We start from the raw sequence: 20,842 nt of genomic DNA, 5'->3' as shown, positions 1-20,842 counted from the left end.
AATGTCTCTCGTCCCTGAATCTTTGATGAACCTACCTTGAATATTCCACAGAATTTTTTTTAAATAAAAAAACCTTATCTATTTCCGCAGGAGAATGCCTTTTTATTTATTGATTTATTACATTTAAATATTTACTTAGTGAACAAGGTTTTTTGCTTCGGTTTTTTTTGCTGTGAGTCAATTGTGCGACTAGATTTACGAATATTTTGATCATTCGACTAAAATCAATGTGCAATGAGATCTAATCTAATTTATGCAAAAAAAAGTTCACTTACTTTTGAATTCAAACCAATTTAAATAGCAGACTGTAGCTTTTTCAATGTATTCAATTTAATAGCAGTTTATTTATCGGTTTTACATTGTAACGGAAATTAATCATCATCTCATTTTGATGTTTGTTCAACATTAATTCCAGTTGCGTGATATTATTTCATTCCATTCAACTGAAATCAATTGTTTTTTAATCATAAAAAGTGTAAACGTGCACTGCAAATCCCAACCTCATGCATTTATTTCATGCAAATGTTCAACAATTTGTTTAGTTGCTGTTGAATATTTCCATAACTCAAACATGTTCGAACAAAGTCGCAAAAGTAGTCGCGTTATGCCACCTGTTATTGACACGTTGAAACCCCTAAACTTATAGAACTTCAGCTATATAAGCACATATTTCAGCAGTATACACAGAAAAAATATGCAAGGAAAACAAGATGACGTGCCGCATAAATTGTATTTGTCCATATGATTTTCAAAACTATACAAAAGCGTGACGTTTCAAACGTATCGGTAATAGATGGTATAACAATTTAGAAATGCCAACGTATTTGAGATATGAATATTTGAAGAAATTCTTTTTTATAGTATAGGCTGTATTTTGTTGTGTTAATCGAAATAGGCACAAAATTAAAATACATGGCTCACTGCTATTACTTTCACGGATGGTTTAGACATCAGTCTGTTCAAATTTTTCAACTTTTTTCGCTAATAAACGGGAGACATGTGTGAAATAAGTTTGGTCAAATCTTAAGTGTACACCATCAATCAGTTGCGACAGTATTTTTGCCGCTTAAACTAAATAACAACAATATTAGAAAGCATGAGCTAGCATCGCATGATGTTACAAAAACACTGAAGCAATTGATTGATGATGTTAATTTTCTTAGAAATGGACCGTTGGAAGGAGGACTTTCTCAGTCTGTACCAAGATCTGTACTTATTTGGAGGAATAACATTTCCATCTTCGATATTAGAGTTTATCGTTTATACTATATGTATTATTGTACGTGTTAACAACTGTTGTAACTCTTTCAAATAGGAGCTCAGCACCAACATCGGTGGCTAATTAGTATGTGTGCAATTAACGCAATTATTTTTGGATGAGTGTCCTTCTTATTCTCGCCCATACAAATAATAAAAAAGCATCTATAATTGAGTTGTAATATTCGGAAAATGGAAGTTTAATAAAGATTCTAGTGGATTGTTGTATATAAGTAACGCATGGAGAGTACATCAAGAAGAGTTTAAGAGGATATGAGAGAGGGACAAAATTGTATAGTTCAAAATATTGATGAATTTGTTAATCTTTCGTTCACTATCTGTAAAATGTAAGATGAATACTAAAAACATTGTGACGCTACGTGCTTTTTTAAAAATCTATCATTGTAGTGCAGAATTTTACGCAACATTTTTTTCTCTCTTCAAAACAGTGCTTGCATTTACATTATCCATATATATCATCCATATTTTATTGTTTCTGTTTCGCAAAATGTTATGTATCTAAAAAGGTAAACAATTTTTCAAATTGCTGCTTGATTTGACAGCTTTGTACTTTAATCTATTCTACGATCCCAATATGCACAGTGACATTTATAATGTTTTAACACTTTTATAATAAAAGTTTGTAGTTTCTTTTTTTTTTTTTTGTATATGAATTTAATTATTTGACTTATTTAGTTAAACACATATTATACGTATATGTTGAATGTTACACACATAGCTCCACTATGAAAACGAAATTTTTTTATTGTTTTTTAGACACAAAGACATAATACTGTCAAAGGACAGTTTCCAATTTGAAAATTTGGGGACCTATATAGCTCTAATAAAGTATTGTCTTCTTCTATTTTGGTTTAAGCAGAATTCATTTAAAATCATTCTTTTGGCTCAATTTGTGTTGTTTGTTAAAAATTAAAATTAAATATCGTTTGGGTTGCGGTGGTGCTTTCGCCTTATTGTCCAATGTGTTGATGCGCATCAAAAGCCATACGATACGGTTTATGAATGCAAGAATTGTGTTATGATTGGAAAAAAATAATCAACTATAATTGAATCGGTCACAATTTTCGTGACGTCAGGAAATTAGTTAAAATAAAAGATCAACATGTTTCTCGAAGACACGAATATCCTAGATGATTCAATTATCGTCCACATTGAATTGAATTCGTTTTTGTTTTTCAGATTAATTTCTTGACATAAATTTTAAAAAATGATTCAAAATTGCGTTAAAAGAAAATTAAAATTTTCCTTCAAAAATTCTGGTAGCAGAGAGTCCACCAAATAAAGAAGATGGCAGATGACACTGTCATTGGTACTTGACGCAAAGAACCACGCGAAGAACCATTTACACTGTCACATTGTATACAATAGGTTATAGCTGTGAACAGAGTATTGCTCAGCGCTGCTGCCACCCACAGCATATTGAAATATCTTGCTGACAATGCGTCGTCCGTCGCATGCGAAGGTACGTGCCAGTTTGTACATCACAGTGAACAAGAATGTATACATTGTTCTCTTCACGATTATGTGACTCAAAACATTCAAACGATTGATTAGAGAACAATGCATGTATTGTTGTTCGCTGTTATATAAAACTTCTACCTACCTTCGCATGCGACAGACGACGCATTCTCAGCAAGATATTTTAATATGCTGTGGATGGCAGCAGCGCTGAGCAAAACTCTGGCTGTGAATATATTTCATACGTACGTTTTACAGTGGATTTGAGCGCCTGGTTCTTTACTAGACATTCAAGCAGTTGATATACTAGAATAATAAACATTTCAAACATGTTTCGGCTGGTTAGTTTTTCGATTATGTCAAAATATTTTCGGCAAACGGTTGCAAACATTTCATTTTTTTCAGGTAATTTTCATTAACCATTTGCATTACAATTTATTACTTCCAAAAATTTCTTGGCAACGAGTCAAAAGAAATTGCGTTTGGCTAGACCTGACATGAATGATTTTTAAATGAAACGTTGTGGTAAATGTTGTTCGTGACGTAAAATTTAACCACAACCGTTTTGTAATATTTTTTTAAATTAAATAACAACCATTATTTTTGTGGGTCTATATTTAGGTATAGACGATATATAAAAAACAAGTTATCCATTCCGAGGTATCATTAAATTATTGGGAGCATCATTTTGAGCATATGGATGTAATATAGACCATTCAAAATCTAATTTATAACAAACGCTATGTGTTCTTTTTGCTGGTAAATTTCACAATAATACAATAAAACATTGACTACGTTAGACGCTTTTCATCACTCTAAAAATATATATTTATATATATTATTCTCAACATTTTAACAATAATTGCTCAATTTTTTGGCTTTGGCATTAATTTTTGATATAAATAAATATTTCTTTTCAATTTTCATTTGGATTTTTTTTGTATACATAACTGTTCATTCTCTGATTTAGGATATATGAATACATTTTACTATATTATTTCTCTATTGGCACTATCGTTTCGGTTTTAAATGAATTTGGCATGATGTATGTATATATATATTATTATTTTTTCTAAGAAGCATTCGATCATTTTCTCTTTTAACTTCACAAATTTGATCAAAAACATCAAAAACCTTTAGTTAAATTATTTCTATGTTTGGCATCAGGTAATATGTACGCAAAATTAGTTGCACTCTTTTAAAAAGACACACAGAAATAGTTCTGCATGCATAAATATGTGCTTATTATTTGATGAGAATGAGTAAATATTATGTCCGGACCAAAGCCGTCATTTTCTATCTCTGATATTATACTATATTTTAAATGTTATTGCTCTGACAAAACGAAATGAAATTCCAACTTTTGGTTGATATGAAAAATTCTTTCTAAAAAAAACATAAATTTCAAAGAAGTGCCCTTCATGCATGGATCAACGACTTTTTAAAAAAAAAGTAGAACATTTTCGATTTGCATGTTAAATACGATGAGCAATGCAATTACATGATTTTGATACTGAATTTAAATAGTACCAACGCATTGGTATGCGTCAATGTTGAAATAGTCAGTCAATTTGAAAACTTGCTGAACCTACTACAGTAGTTTTGATACATTCTAAGTGGAATGCTTTGTCATGTTACCTATCGGAATCTAGTATTAAAAAAACTTGCGAAATTCGGCATATTTTATGCTGCTATTGAACGTATTTTCATCATTTACGCTTTCCAATATTGATTGGTCGGAAAAGATATAAATTTTCCATGAATTCAGTACCAAAATGTATCTGCCAAAATTTAAAAATGCAAATCAGCAGATAGAAAAATAAAACCAAAATACAAAAATATCGATATTTAAAATATTTCGTAAATTTTAAAAATTTAAATTAATAATAATTTAGTATCTAATTGAATTCAATTAAAATATACGGTTTGTCATATGCATAATATTCAGGGTAAGACAAGCTCTCACAACGATTCATCGTCCATTTTAAAAATGGATTTCATAAAAAATAAAATTGGTTGATTTAATTTTTGGCCGATTGAGAAGCAGCCTGTCGTCGTAGGTCCGACTTAATCACAGCAGTTACGATTGTGCCAATGCACAACATGATCGCCATTGTAATATTAGCTCCAGTATCACCGAATCTGTCGAACAGTTCGGCATAAAGCATCGTAAATAAAATGCCAAATATTTGCGCGGCAGCATTTAGCAAACCGGCTGATGTTCCTTCTGGTTCTGGATACGTTAGTTCTGCAGCAAATTCAAAGCCCACAGGCAAATAGCCTGTCATAAAGAAACTGAACGAAAACAAGTGTCACAAACAATAAACACAAATTGGTGAACTGTCAAATGAAGAGTACTTGATTCTCACCCAAGTAACGATGATGTCACATACACCACTGAAATATGTCCAACGTTAAGTGTAAACGTATATATCCACATACCGATCATCGAAAATGTGTATACCGATAATGTTGTTTCTCTGTCAAAATATCGAATTTCATAAAATCGTGGGTTTTTTCTTTCGCAAGCAAAGCGCTTTTTCACACAAACACATCAATTGAATACTCACTTGAAACGATGGGTTTTATCTAAAACAATGCCACAACAAACGGATCCCAGCATTCCGGCCAATACAATACACAATCCAATTCGTCCAGCATCCATTTCATGATTTGGATAATATAAGAGTACAATCTATTTACATAAAATATAAAGGAAAACAAAACAAAACATAAAGTCACAATGCGAATAGATGAATCATTTTTGAGTTTTATAAGCGGTCGGATGTTGATTCTTTATGGCGTTCTTGGATTCAAGTCAAGCCAAAACATGAATCTGCGTCGAGTTTAACTGATAAGCAGCAATTGCAATAAAAAATTTGCTTGAATTTCATTTGCATACTCACCCGATTGAGAAGAGTCGAGATGGCATAGAACACCCCCACATTCATTCCATACGAAATAAGCAATAGAATGTAGTTTCCGTTTAAGAATAAGCGTTTGATGGAATGTAAGAATGGTGATGATTCAAGGGGTGATTGCGTTGCCTCTTGCGCAGCTGATGGCGGTGTTGGTGGTTGAGCTTGGAAAACTGTTGGTTCAGCATAAAATTTCATTTAAAATAGACGCGACAAATAACGCATTTCATGAAATGAATAAAATGAACGATTATGTCGTTTGTAAACAGTTTATTGTTGCTTTTCGGGTAGATTTTTTTTGGGTTAAAATATGCTCTTAAAACTTACACAGTACAACAAGCGTAACAAGCAAAGTGGTAAAACCGGCTATCATATAGAACATCAATTGAAAATCTTTTCCAATCAATTCAAGGTCATCGTGGTTTTGTACAATCAACGGTGGCAATAAGAAGCCCAATGCAACGCCCAACTGTAAACGAAATCGAAATAGTCTTATTTCACAGATTTATTCATTTCTGTGGTTGAAAATGTGTTTCATAAAATGGAATTGCTGACGTGATGTTTAGCGAAGAGTGAAAGATCGCATTGGAGTTTCACCACAACAGATGAATGTATTAAGAGTACTTTGATTCGCATGTACTCACACGCACACATTCCTACAATATAAATGGGTTTTAAAATATGTAGTCGCTCTGCAAACTCACATTATACTTTATCCATTTAAACGATTAACAGTAACAACAACTCGATACATATTATAAATATAAGTCATGATATAAGTATATCGAAATAATCATCATCCATCATGAATGTATTCAATATTTCGACAAACGTCCGTATGAAAGTCTTAGCTATTTTCTCTATATAGTCAAAGGGAAAATCCTATTTTGGGAAAGTAGAAAGCATGTTAGTTTAATTTTTGGTTTTTCGTTTGTTTTGGATAACACCAACTATCATTCAGTTTCTTCGAGAATTTATAAAAAAGACAAACTTTCGTATTTTTATGATTAAATTGGTATCGTTCGTTTGTAATATTTCTGATGAAGATGACCAGCTCAAAGGTATCAATTTTATTGTATTTTTTCTTTGAAGTTTTCTCTCTTTTTTTATATTTCTGATAAAGAAAAAGTGAGTGAAAAATATTCTCAAGTCTTTTTCTGTTTAAGATCGACTTTTATTTGGAATTATGAAACTTAGAAAAAAAATGCGGTGAACATACGAAGACGATTATTTACAATTTAATCCGATGTATTCAGTTGAATGTATAGTTCACAGGGCCAGATACACCCAAAATCTATTCCTGAGTTGCTCATTTTTCTCAATTTTCACATGCTCCAATGATTTCACACACATACGATTGTGAACATTTTTTTTTTGTAAGTTTAAATGAAGCAAACACACTGATAAGGATATCATTATTCCCATGGCGTGCATTTTCATCGTGTCATGATGGAGCAAAGAATCGTTATTCCACTTATGAGGTATTTCTATCTATTTTAAAATCTGCACAGTGGAACGTAACATGTTTCATCATGGAGCAGAGAAACTTTCCAAATCGGCTTATTCGCATTTTTCATGACGACGATTCCACCTAAAAATATGCTTATCTTGATTCAATGCACGCATCTTATAAAAAAATGTGATTTTCAATTATAAATTCTACGAATCTCATACACTGCCTAGAGACATTTCGGCAAGTGAAAGATCCCGTTATTCATTCAATTTAAATCAATATTATTAATTAGAATGAATCGATAATAGCGTTTAAGGACTAAAAATCCTCTTCTTTCCGGGAAGGTTTTTTGAAATACGCATTTATCTACTGAACACTCTGGATTTTTTTATCATGGAAAAAATGATTTGTATAAAAACAAAACCTATGTGGGTGTTTTATATTGAAGCAGACTGAGAAAATTCTCTCCAAAAACATTAACACTTTCGCTTTTGCCAATGTATATAAACAATTAGAAAATCCAATTTACTTTAATTCTAATCATACCTTGAGTGCCGTATAAAACGTATACAACTCGTAAACAGTGTACTTTGTGTGAGGCATGAACATGAATCAATAAAAGTTACACTTCAGAATTGTTTATATTTACTTTCGGAAAAGCCTAAATGAAAGCTTCGCTGCTGTGTTGGATAGCGTAGAATGTTTATTCAAGATGTCGTCGAAGCGAATGAATATTGTAACATCATTTAAATATACAATAACGATCTTCCACAAGAATTCGAATGCTCAATATTCCGTATTTTAATTTGACTTTATAACAAGAAAACGAATCAAAATATATAAAAAAACGCTTTGTACAATTTCGATTGAATCCAATATGGGGAGAACATTGTTTACGTTGTTTTTTATTTATAAAAGATTTACAAATTGGATGTCGATTTGTTTGTTTTACACCCGAGTTAGAATTTAAAGGATCTAGTACTATCTGTCAAAATATTTCCCCCTATGCCAAGCGAAATTAATTCGATATACGGCGCTGATGTAAATGTCACTCTGTCATTTCACAATAATACTTTTTTGGCTTGACAATATATAAGCTCTTCATTTAAAATGCATACACATTCATAATTATTGAATCGTTGAAAAAAATATGTCATAAAATATTTTTCTAACATTTTTCATTAAATAATTAAATAATTAATTTGTTTATAAATGACAATAATTTCAACAAAAAATGTTTCATCGATTAAATAAGAATCCAATGTAAATAGTAATGATAATGCGACACCTACCGTAAAAATGCAAAAAGAGACTTAGTTGGTCTCCATTGTAGCATTTTGGTCCGCCATGACAGCATCTTCGTTTTACTTGACCAATCACAGAGAAGCAAAACGAAGATGCTGTTATGGCGGACCAAAATGTTACAATTCCAAATAAGTTTCGTTTTCTATTTTAACGGTGGGTGTCGCATTGGTATTACTTTTTACATTAGATTCTTGTTCAATAAATTTAAAATATAGAGAATTTTTATGATAAACGTAAGAAGAATATTTTATGATATGTTTCTTTTTTTACTCGACCGTTCAAAAATTATGCATGTTGAATGAAGAGCTTATATATTGTCAAGCCAAAAAATGTATCATTGTGGAATGACATAGAGTGACATTTACATCAGCGCCGTATATCGGATTTATTTCGCTTAGCAAAGGGGGAAACGTCGTACTCGCTCCTTTACAAAGATGCTTTCTAATTTATTTTTTGTCATTTGAATGATAAGAATAATTTAAAAAAGACAATATATTGGGCTGAATATTCATTTGAAATTAAACGAAATAGCACGCGATTAAACGATAAAACAATAGAAGGGATTGTTATGATTATTGTACCAACGTAAGTGTTTTATAACCACAACAATCACCTCTATTGTTTTATCAAGATTAGCGTGCTATTTCGTTTCATTTCAAATAAATAATCAGCTCAATATATTGCCTGATTTAAAATATATACAAACGGCACTATTTCCGAATCATGGTCGTGTCCATGATATAAATGGATTAGATACTTTTACGAAGTAAATTCTCGTTTATCAGGTTTAAAATGGAAGTGCTTGCCCGTGTTTCGTTTCGGTTTTGTGTTCATTGTATAAATTGTGGCGTAAACTTTGTGAGTTTTATTAAAAAAGTTTGATAAATATTTTGACTTTCAACACATTTGTATCAATAAGTTGGAAAATGTTAGAGTATTGAAGTGCACATGCATTTTCATGCTCTGGAATATGTAACACAACTTTTAGCCATAACTCACATTTCACCGAAGTCCCCAGTTCATTTTCTCAATATATGGTTGATGCGAATACAAAACTGATACCTCTTTTGCAATTTGTTCAGAACAGTGAAATCGCTGTTCAAATTTGAATCTGTTTCTTTCCACGTTCGGTTTTTGATAAATTGAAATAATTGTTATGTATTTTCTTACTGAAGCAGTTTCCATTTGTAGTTCAAACTTTCTAACAGTTGTTTATCGGCGATTGGTTTTCATTAAATGACAAACCATTTTATTTGTTATAACCGAAAAAGTTTGCTTTGTCTCACATTTGAATCGTTGCGGAGAAAAAGTAGCTCTTATTTTTCTCCGCAACGATTCATTTCAAGTAGTTTTCTATAATGATAACAAAATACTCACTCTTGAGCTCTAGTAAATATTTGGATTAAATATATTTTACGTGCTTTTAGTAAAATAATATGTGGTCGCACCATTTCAAGTTCTTTATGACGAAGGAAAGAGAACCATTTGTGTCATCCCCTCTAGAAATTTATCAAAAATAATTTTGGAATTGCATTCCCTGGATCGTCCCCTAGATTATTACAAATTATAGATAAAACCAGGCGTTTTTGCATCCTTAACACAGGCTTAACACCTGTTCTTTTTGTAATTTTCTCTTCTGTTCTATGTTTTCCATTAAAAATAAGAACAATGCAGTTACAAACAAACGTAATATACTGAGCTGAAATCGAAAAGAGCATATTTCAATACGTGATCCATAAAATTGAATGAACGCACTCAAACTCGGTAAAAAGTTTCAATCGAATAATGGTATGATGATGAAAAAGAACGAATCAGAAAGAGATGAGAGATACTTTATTATATCACTACGAATTTGATGAGTCGCGTCAACTGGCAAATCAAAGCTTTAAATCCATTCTACGTTTGCATCACACGGCAAATTAAAATAGAACATCGTACGCCACAATATTTAAGCTATCATTTCGTAGAAAATAAAAGTGACTCGCGTGAGAATGTGAAAACATAAAAATGAAAGCGTCACCCCATTGCAAATGCCTGCTCTGCTGTTCCGACATCCAAATTCATTTAGTTGGAAACTGTGAAATTTAAAACACACACACACACTCACATACATACACAGCAGATTACGCTTATATTTTCAGTTTAATTTGAGTTTGTGTACATGCTTTATGCTTTTAAAGATAGGCACCAAGCATTTTTGCAGGTAAATGCGAGCATATCTACATTTCTACAACTGCTTTGAAAACAATTCAACGTAAGTGTTGTGTAATATAGTGTCATTTTTTTCTTCTCCCTTCTCAAATTGAATTACACACTTGCGGATAGCTCTCAACATTTACCCAGTTTGTATTTGATAAGCTTCGATGGCACACAGTCTGCTAACTGCTAACAGTTAACATAAAACAAAACCAGCCGCTATGCTTTTATTGCAGTGATATCTGAGCGGCAGCCAAAACACAGCGTTCAACAGTGAGACGAAGCGAAATTAAAGTATTTTTCTCTTTCATTATATGTGGTTGACAATACGTTTGTATGGCGTGTATTGGTCGTGTGCACAACAAACCACTGATAGCAAAAGGTGTATGGTGTGTGTGTGAGTGTGTATTGCGAATTTTGCAGCTTTAAGTGCATTCAATCTTCTCCAATTTGATATAAATAGACGATAGGAAATTCAATTGAATACCATCATTTGCATATCGAACGCCGAGCATAGCTATTAGATGAACTGGTTTTTTATATTATTTCGTTTCCTTATTGGCCTGCATTGCGCTCTCAAGTGTTGGATGGGAATATCACAAATAAACCATGCCGCCATGAACTAACTCAGCAATTCATCGTCTCGAATAACTCGAAAAACGAACTTATCTCCAACCTTTTAAATTGGTACGCTGATAGCGGCCACATATTTATACTATGGTGTGATTCCATTATGCAAACTTGCGAACACAAAACACATCGGTTCTCTCTATATATATTTTTTATCATTCGCATTCGCTTTATTTCAACCAACTTTTTCGGTTCGACGTACAAGAATATTTGTTCATTTGTCGTATCTTCTGAAAATGACACACAGCATAAAATATCGCACTTAACTTATTGATCACTGAATACACATACAATTGACATTCGTTAATTTGAATCTTTCGAAAATTCGATAACGAAAAATTTTCACACATTGAGGAAACTGAATAACAGTTTGGCACCGGAATCAACTTTACGTACCAATGTCAAAATTCTGATTAAAATAGTTAAGGTATTTTTTCACATTTTTTTTTCGCATAGCAATTCGATTCTAATAATACTAGTTGAACAATTTTCATTGCTGAAAATATTGAAAGCATCACATTTTTCATAGAGATTTCAACTCATTTTGTTGTTTCGATATTCTTCATTTGATATATTTTCAAAATTAACCCATTTCGTCGATTCGGAATCGGAAAGCATTTGCACTACAATATTTAGACGCGTTTCTCTTTTTGAATCAGGTAAACTTCTATTTTAATATTTTTGATGTCAAAATTCAGAGTTTTACGTTAGAGAATGACAAATGGCGCTGTCACAAATTCGAAATGTATCGACTTGTGCCTGATACATAATGTATCATTCATCCACCGCACGAATTCATTCAAAACGATTAAATTCATCAGACATTGTCACATCCCGTTTGGAACCAACAATTATTGATTAAAAAAGAACAAAAATTACAAAATATATCTTAACGAAAGAGGAAATGGCTTCAAAAACGAGGTTCAATATCATCGAACTTTACATTCACAATTTGCTGTCTGCCAAATAAAGTTGCCAACCGAACAAATCTTGTCCGTTCGAGCGGTCCGACCACCTTAGCAAATTCTCGAACGTCCGATTCGATGTTCGTATATTGTACATTGGATTTCGGACGTCCGGTCCGATTGTCGGATCGGACGTTCGAGAATTGCTAAGGTTTTCGGACCGCTCGATAGGACAAGATTTGTTCGATTGACACCTTTAGTGCAAAAGTTATGCATTTGAATGGACGCATAAGATAATTACTCCGATGTGCGTTTGGTTTTTTTTTTGAAACTATTAAACCTCACAAATAAACTTATAACAAACTTTCCGAACAAATAATACTTAAGATTGCCATATCATGAACATACATTATGCTCTCTTCAAAGTATACACATAAAATGATTGCGTTGAACATGTAAACACAGTTTAATTGTTTTCGTTTAATTTGCTGGCTTGAAAATTAAATCATTTCACGGTAGATAAATTTACCGTTCGATGTAGTTGTGTTAATTGGTCCCGCTGGGAAATACCGTAAAAATGAATTTCAAAGGAAAATGCCTATCCGCTCACTATGCATATAAGTGTATTTTTTTTATTGCACAGTTCAGCATTTTTGCTTTTGCGGAAATAAAGTGAGCGTAACATGTGACATTTTGACTGGTGTATGTTGTCAAAAAGTGAATTATAGTTTGAATTTTATGCAACACTGCTCATCACAAAATCGACATTTGGTCTTTTTTTTTTTGCACTGGAACATATATTTTCATTGAAATTGGTTTGATATGCAAGTTTGGTTTTGCCCCAGATGAATTTAAATTCAAACATCATTTATCAATCATACTTTTTGTGCGTTTAACAATTCAATTGAGTTTTTTTTCTCATGATCATATGAGTTGTCCAAACTAATTTATTTCCTTCATCAATATGACCATACAACGAGCCACTTTTCAAATAAATAGAATAAAGAATACAGTTCAACATGAAATACGTTTTTACGATGACAGTATTCACTTTTTTTCGATAATCTTGTACATCTTTGCATTCTTGAACATTCACAGTGATTTTCATACACGAAGCCATTTTGGGACATAATGAAATGATACTAACTTTATGCGCTTAAGGCACAATGAATCGTAGAATCAAGTAAAAATGCAGCTTTTTTGTTGCACATATCCATTGTTAACTAACTATTGATTGTTATGGTCGAGTTTTTTTTTGTAGTGTACATGTTTCGGATGGAAATACTCTATGTGTAAAATCTCATTTTTTTCTCTCTAAAAATGATGCTTGTTGATCTTAATTTACATATTATTATTCTATAAATAGAGGTCATTAGTGATAAAGGACTATTTAATTTTAATACATTTCCTATTACAATGGCATTACTGTGATAAAATTTAATGAAATTCTGAAAGCCGGAGTAAGTACGGTTGTCAATTGAAACTATCATCAACATTCAACAATGAAATCTTGTGTAATCTAAATTGAATGGAACATCAAAATTCACTTAATCATGGAAATAGCATCAACTAACGTTTAAACATATTTCATATTCTAATGTATGTATGTGAAAAAGTATGTTAGCTGAAAAACGAGTCAACAAGTTTTCTGTCAATATTGTTTCGGTGAATTAAACGGTGTATCCGATCGAACATGTTTGAGTTTGCGTTGACAAATTGTGTTGCACTGTACATTCGAAATAAATGGTGTTAAATGATAGTAATCATAGTCAATAAGATTGAAAACAAATGATTGTAGAATAATAATAGATTTTCATACAAAGAATATACATCGTCGTTGTAGGAAATTTACATGGAGAATTCACCATATTCATGTCGCAAAAGTTTAATCCAAATGCTATAGTCTTGTTGATTCGGGTTCACGATTAATGATTATATGGGCTTTTACACTAAATTTAGTATTGCTTGACCCAGTTATTGATAGAGAGAATGATGCTAGAAATGATGCACTGAACTGCGCGAAAAATAGAAAAAATCGATGGTCTCAATTCGAAATGGGGAATAAGATAATAATGAATGTTGAATTTGGATAGAGTCAAGCAGAAATCGTGACCTCTATTTAATCGTTCAAAAATTTTGGTTCTGCTAAGCACTTCATATACATTTTTTTTTTAAATTAACTTTTTGTGTTCGGTTTTCAGTGTGCATTTGCACTCAGTGTGCGCTCTTTGAAAGCGAGATTTAAGTATTCTTGAGCACCCGACAACGTTCCTTGCCATGGATGCCATGACTGCGGTTTGTTAACTGTAATGTCCATAAAAGCATGTTTATACGGTGAAAAAAACTATGGTGCTCAATTATGCTATGGCGTTGGTCGTTCAATAAATCGAGATATTTGGAAAGATATGTCAAATGAATCCAAGCGACGATATACATAGCGCGTATGGACCTTTTGGTTTATCATGATCGCTTAAAGTGCCATTTTTCCTAGTGAAATTTATTTCAATATTTGACGCTGGCGCCACGGTTGATGTTTTAAACTGTGAAAGATTAATACTTATTTTACAATTATTGGCAACAAAAAGCCGAACATTGCTTTTTGTTGTAGAACTACAGCAATATTCAGTCAAATCATTTTGGTTTGTGAGATAACCAAGTTAAATACTGCGGAACAAATAACTTGATTTCATTTTATGCACGAATATGATGGCTCTGCATTTTGACTGCTCGCAGTTGCTTTGCATGCATGCGTATGGCAAATTGCATTGAAAAAAAAATTATTGGTAGAATTGCCAAAAATGTTCACATTATTTTTTTTTTTTCAACTTGACTTTTCCACCCTATTGTTTCAGCACATTTTCAATTGAAATCGTCGTGTACTTTTGATTTTCAAAAGCCATTTTGCTAAGTGATATTTTATTGATTTCAATGAAACCGAATTTTAAAAATCACATTTTTAAATAAAATTTTCCAAAAAGGAAAAAATCAGCTAATTAATTAGTTAAATTGTTTATACACATATCATCACAATTTTTCAATCGTCCTCTTGAGCGTCTTCCTCTTGATAACTTTCCAAATTACCTTCACAATCGAAAATTATAAGCAAATACACATTAGAAGCACTGTCGAATCTGATATATGCCAACGAATGAAACACATTTTTTTTAAATTTTATTAAAGAATTAATTAAAATGCAATTCAGAGACACAATATCACTGCCCTGTGTATTTTATTTAAGATAATAAATAGGTTGAGCAACAACTAAACTGTGAACAACTGTGATATGTTCGTTGAATAATTTTTCATTCTGTGAGCTTTCTGTGCCAATTTTTGGGTTTTAGTGGTGGGTTTTTTTCTCTTCTTTCTTATAAACTTTACATTTTACACTTTTCCATTTAACTGCATAAAGGCTAAGGCCATAAATTAAGAATGCAATTTTTGTCTTTTCTCAGGGCATAATATATCAATGTCTTTTTGCGATTGAAAAACTGGACGGCATTCCATTTAAACTCAAACCAAGCGGCTGAGAATAAAACTGAATTTATACGAAATAGCGCTCACAGATATGTGTCGGTCGTCTCTAACTGACACACAAGATATGCATAATTACAAAGCAATTGAATGTCCATAAAATGTTTGTTAAGTTATGTTTTATCAGTGATGTACAAAGCACACGCTTATTTTCGGCCATAGTCAAGTTTATTCTCAACTGGGTGGAGTAAACATTTTTTTTCATAAAAAATAAAAAAAAACAAACACCATAAATCGCCACTTTGGTTCCATATTTGACATAAATAATTCTGAATTCATTAGATTTTTTTTTCTTTAGACTCTAGGTGGATGTGTCGTTAAGAAATATTCTGTGATAAAAGAAAATGATTGATAACCAATGTACTTTTGCACATCAATATGTAGAGTTACGATTGTAATAGCTAAGGCAAGAGCATAAAATGTACGAGTGTGGATAAAACTCGTTTCATAAATGCATTTTTTTAACTGTCAACAGACAATATATTTGGATTTTGTCATTTGGATATTTCAGCTCATCTGGATAACGTTAAGCACACGTTCATATGAAGTGAAAACAATAGAAGTGATTGTTGTATTGTATAGGCACAAAAATACCACCATAACTATAACAATCACTCCTATTGTTTTCCATTGTTTTCATTTCGTATCATCACCTAACGTTATCCAGATGAGCTGAAATATCCAGATGACAAAATCCAAATATATTGTCTGACTGTCAACATTTTTCACGCCGGCCTGTCATCATATAATGTTAAGGGTTGAGCAAGCGTGAAACTAGGCAATGAAGAATATTGTGGAATTTTGACAATAACGACTCCGAACGGCTTTTTTTTATTTTATTGAAAGCGTCGCATTGTATACAAGCATTCTAAAAATGTTTGCAGCAAAATGATTAAATCTACGAAATGGCGTGCATTGGAACCAAAAAAAAAAATAATGAATGCAAAGAATGACCATTTTTTTCTCGGGATATGGCAGAAAATGAGGTTTGAAATAGAATTGCATTTTACCACATAATACTCAACATGAAATGATATCAATTTATTCAAACAAATGTGCAAACAAGATCAATTTTAATAGAAAAAAGCGTGAAGTCGGCTTTAAAACAGAGAAATGGCATTCATTTTATGGTGATGCAGTTCATTTTTATATTACATCGTTTCACATTTGAAATGGTTTTTACTTTTTGTATACATACAATAGCGACGTGCTTTAGTCGCGTTTATTTCATTCATTTGTCATCATTTGCAAGCAAATAATTTGCGTTGCAATTTGAATGCCACGAAAAATTCATTTGTCTTGCACACACTTGATAAATGTGAAATGATTTGTATACAGAGAATTTGAGCGAGTAAAAACATAATTAAGGCGGCGATCTATAAATGAAACGTACAATAGACGTAGAGCATAATATGTTTTATTTTTCTTAAAGCCGCATGTTTCGGTAAAGAGTATGTATTTCAATGACTTGGTTCATAGGTGTGCATGCCAAAGAGTTTATAGGGAGCAGGTAGTGACAATAAAACGGATGGAATCTCAACAGAGTCGATTCTATGTAAAAAATTGGGATCTTAATTCCACTGGGATTGAAATTGATGGGCAAAGGGCGGGGGAAAGATTTTTTGTCAAAAACCCAGAGCAAATCGAAAGAATTTTCAAAAACTAAATTCCATCTTATTTAAAATTACTTGGTCGGGTAGCTTCACGGAACGAAGAAAGTAAAAACGCAGAAACACTAAAACGCAGAAAAATAAACGCAGAAAAAATAACACAGAAAAAAAATCGCAGAAAAAAAAACGCAGAAAAAATAAACGCAGAAATCAAAAATGCAGAAAAATAAACGCAGAAAACAAAAACGCAGAAAAATAAACGCAGAAAACCAAAAATGCAGCAAAATAAACGCAGAAAACCAAAAATGCAGAAAAAACGCAGAAAAATGTAAAATAGATAGATAAACCGTGATGGTTGACCTCAATAGCAGTGTTAAATGTTGTTACACTGAGATGGACATGTCAGTCGAGATCTCATTTTAAATTCCCAAGATTTTTAAGACAAAAATATTTTTGTTCAGTCTATCAAAAAAAGAAACCTCTGTCGAGATGAAGAACGAAAGACGAAAACAAAAGAAGCCATAAGAAAACCATAGATTTATTGCCTAAAACGATAAAAAATAAAATTCACATATAGCTGGCGCTGCATTCTATGCAAACTTGTTTTCGGTTGCAACGGACTAAGTGGAAAGTATACGCTTATTACATAGAATGTAGTGCCAACTATACGTGAATTTTATTTTTTTATCATTTTAGGCAGTAATCGCTTCTTTGAAACACAAAAATTCTGATATCAATTTGGTAACGAAAATAGTTGGTAGATATTTTTTTCTGTGTATTGTGAATTAAAATGAATATATATTTAGAACGTTGATTACACTTAAAGTAAAATAAAGAGTTTTAGGAGGTACTCTTAATTTTGATTGTTTCTTCAAACTTTCAGAATGTTATTTTTTTGTGTTGAAAATAACCTGTGCAAAGTTTCACATCATTAAGGTAGCATAGGTTTTATAATGTTTTGTTAGAAAATAGAATACTTTCAAATGTCATACAAATGAGTTCATCATGAAAGTGTGAAAAATCTTTTACGAGTACTTCTGCTATTAAATTAAAGAATATTTCAATGCTAAAGTTTGAACATATTTTTTGGCCTCGAACTTAACGCCGCTTGAAAGGCTTTAAAAATCGAACAAATATTATTTTGAACTAGCTTAATAAAATACGCATCTTCCACCGTGCGGAAAAGTTCGTCTTACTCCTGTAAGACTCTTCATTTTACTTTAAGTGTAATCAACGTTCCAAATATATAAATGTATATTCGTTTTAATTCACAATACACAGAAAAAATATCTACCAACTATTTTCATCACCAAATTGATATCAGAATTTTTGTGTTTCAAATTTTGTTTCCGTCATTCGTTCTTCATCTCGACAGAGGTTTCTTTTTTTGATAAACTGAACAAAAATATTTGTGTTTTAAAAATCTTAGGAATTTAAAAAGAGATCTCGACTGACATGTTCATCTCAGTGTAGCAACATTTAACACTGCTATTGAGGTCAACCATCACGGTTTATCTATCTATTTTACATTTTTCTGCGTTTTTTCTGCATTTTTGTTTTTCTGCGTTTATTGTGCTGCATTTTTGGTTTTCTGCGTTTATTTTTCTGCGTTTTTGTTTTCTGCGTTTATTTTTCTGCATTTTTGATTTCTGCGTTTATTTTTTCTGCGTTTTTTCTTCTGCGATTTTTTTTCTGTGTTATTTTTTCTGCGTTTATTTTTCTGCATTTTAGTGTTTCTGCGTTTTTATTTTCTTCGTTCCGTGAAGGAACCCTTGGTCGGGAATAGTACGAAACAAAAGAGCTCCTCAGCTTTTGAGAGTACTTAGGGAGTCCTCTTCTCGGAATTTTTAGAGGCAGTTTGTGGCAGTTTATCTAACTTTACCCAAAACACGACGACAATGACAGCTGGGCAACGCAGCAACTTCATTATGGTTGCCACTGTTTATGTTGGGTGGGACAAATTTGTACCATTTTTAATTCAGGCGATCGAAATTTGTGCCATTTTTTAGTTTCGCTGGCGTGCGGTTGCCATGGCGCTACTGTCAACGTTGCCGGATTACGCATGATGGAGTAGGTGGGATGATAAAGTCCAGTAGAAGTGATTTTGGAATTTAATTTCATGGATAATCACGAATTAATATGGCGGATATCGTTTCATATTTTTGTTAAGTTATCAATATTTTGGCTGAGTACTCTTAATTTCGCCACAATACATTTTTTTCATAGTGAATATTTTTTTTGTGCACTTACCTACACATTCTCAACATTTAAATAAAACCATTCATTATGAAAAAAAAAATATTCCGTCAAAATTATGGCATACTTAACTGCCAATATGTTTTCCCCATTTGGATTTATCAAACTCAATGTGTCAAAAATCAATCATTCATTATTTCGAATAAATGGCACAAAGAAAATATCGTATTAATTCAAGTTAAATATTTTCATCACGTTATCCATAACTCGAATCAACCGCAATTCCCTAATTGGTTTCAACATTATCCCCATGATTGTTGAACGATAGGAAAATGTTGTAATTTTTTATGTTCTCTACATGGCGTTACTAATTGAATAAATAGTGAAACTAAATTAGATAAATCTATTGATAAATCGGCAGAAAGTGCTAATTACATTAAGTTTCTGTTTTTCTATCACGTTTTCAAACACATTTGAATCTTGAATGTTTTTCCAAAAATGTAAAAAATCACATTTCAAATTACAGTTAAAACACAACGCTTCTTTTACTTATTCTAGATTCTTGCTTACCTGATTTCCAAACACACCGATGCTACATGCTGATGATACTTGATCTGGACCGAACCATACGGCCGCAACACGCGCTGGCAGTGAAAGAATAAATACCTGAATTGATCACGGATTAAAAACAGATTATTTATCAAATGTCAAAATATTACCAGCACGCTTTGTGTAAATTCAATTTTAGATTTCATGAGCGAAAACAAAAACGTTTGATTACATAAACGGATTCTTTAAGTGAAAATAAATTTAAATAACTGAATTGTTCTATTCTTGAAAAGAAGAATAAAGAAAGTTCAAAAAAAAAAGAAATAAAAGTCCTGTCAACTAGATAGTATGTATTATCGCGATTTAAAAGAGACTTTATATGTATATTAAAAGTGAAATGAAAAAAAGGTGCAAAATAGAATTTCGCTTACTTGTGATGCTGCCACTATGGTTTGTCCAATAAATCCAACGTAAAATAGTCCGGGGTCAACTGAAAAAACTTTAACCCATGCTCCAATGCAAGTACCGAATGCACCACATAATGCTGTCACACGTAAACCCTTATCAATTTAAAAACATATAAATCACGAAAGCCCTTTGACAAAATCAGCAATTAAAAGAAATGTATAGCTCTACAAATGTCGTCCACTTAAAATTGCATGTGATTAGCTATAGTTTTATGATGAATTTAACGTCCTAATTTATGATTTCACACATCTGATACTGTTTTTGCAGATGTTGATGTGATTCAATTTATTATGGGCAGAAAAAGTGGTCAAAATTTTATTCAAAACATTTCATTCGTACTGTAAT

At 31.9% G+C, this 20,842-nt stretch overlaps 1 protein-coding gene across 3 annotated transcripts in view; it reads right to left on the bottom strand.

The window, feature by feature from the left end:
* Positions 1-79: 79 nt before the first annotated feature.
* The window catches only part of LOC116339909 (feline leukemia virus subgroup C receptor-related protein 2), a 43,093-nt gene continuing 22,330 nt past the window's right edge, over positions 80-20,842 (bottom strand). For all 3 annotated transcript variants that reach the window (XM_031766027.1, XM_031766019.1, XM_031766011.1), the window contains exons 5-11: positions 20,461-20,589; positions 20,051-20,146; positions 5,982-6,123; positions 5,643-5,827; positions 5,307-5,431; positions 5,106-5,216; positions 80-5,031 (exon numbers count right to left, since the gene is read on the bottom strand). In XM_031766027.1, coding sequence (XP_031621887.1) covers positions 4,758-5,031; positions 5,106-5,216; positions 5,307-5,431; positions 5,643-5,827; positions 5,982-6,123; positions 20,051-20,146; positions 20,461-20,589 — 1,062 coding nt within the window. In that variant the 3' untranslated portion in view covers positions 80-4,757. The remainder of the gene's footprint in view (positions 5,032-5,105; positions 5,217-5,306; positions 5,432-5,642; positions 5,828-5,981; positions 6,124-20,050; positions 20,147-20,460; positions 20,590-20,842) is intronic.

This window comes from Contarinia nasturtii, unplaced genomic scaffold, assembly GCF_009176525.2.
Source record: "Contarinia nasturtii isolate CC-2019 unplaced genomic scaffold, AAFC_CNas_1.1 Cnas_scaffold_129, whole genome shotgun sequence".
Taxonomy (NCBI): domain Eukaryota; kingdom Metazoa; phylum Arthropoda; class Insecta; order Diptera; family Cecidomyiidae; genus Contarinia; species Contarinia nasturtii.
This window is presented reverse-complemented; position numbering and strand designations above follow the sequence as displayed.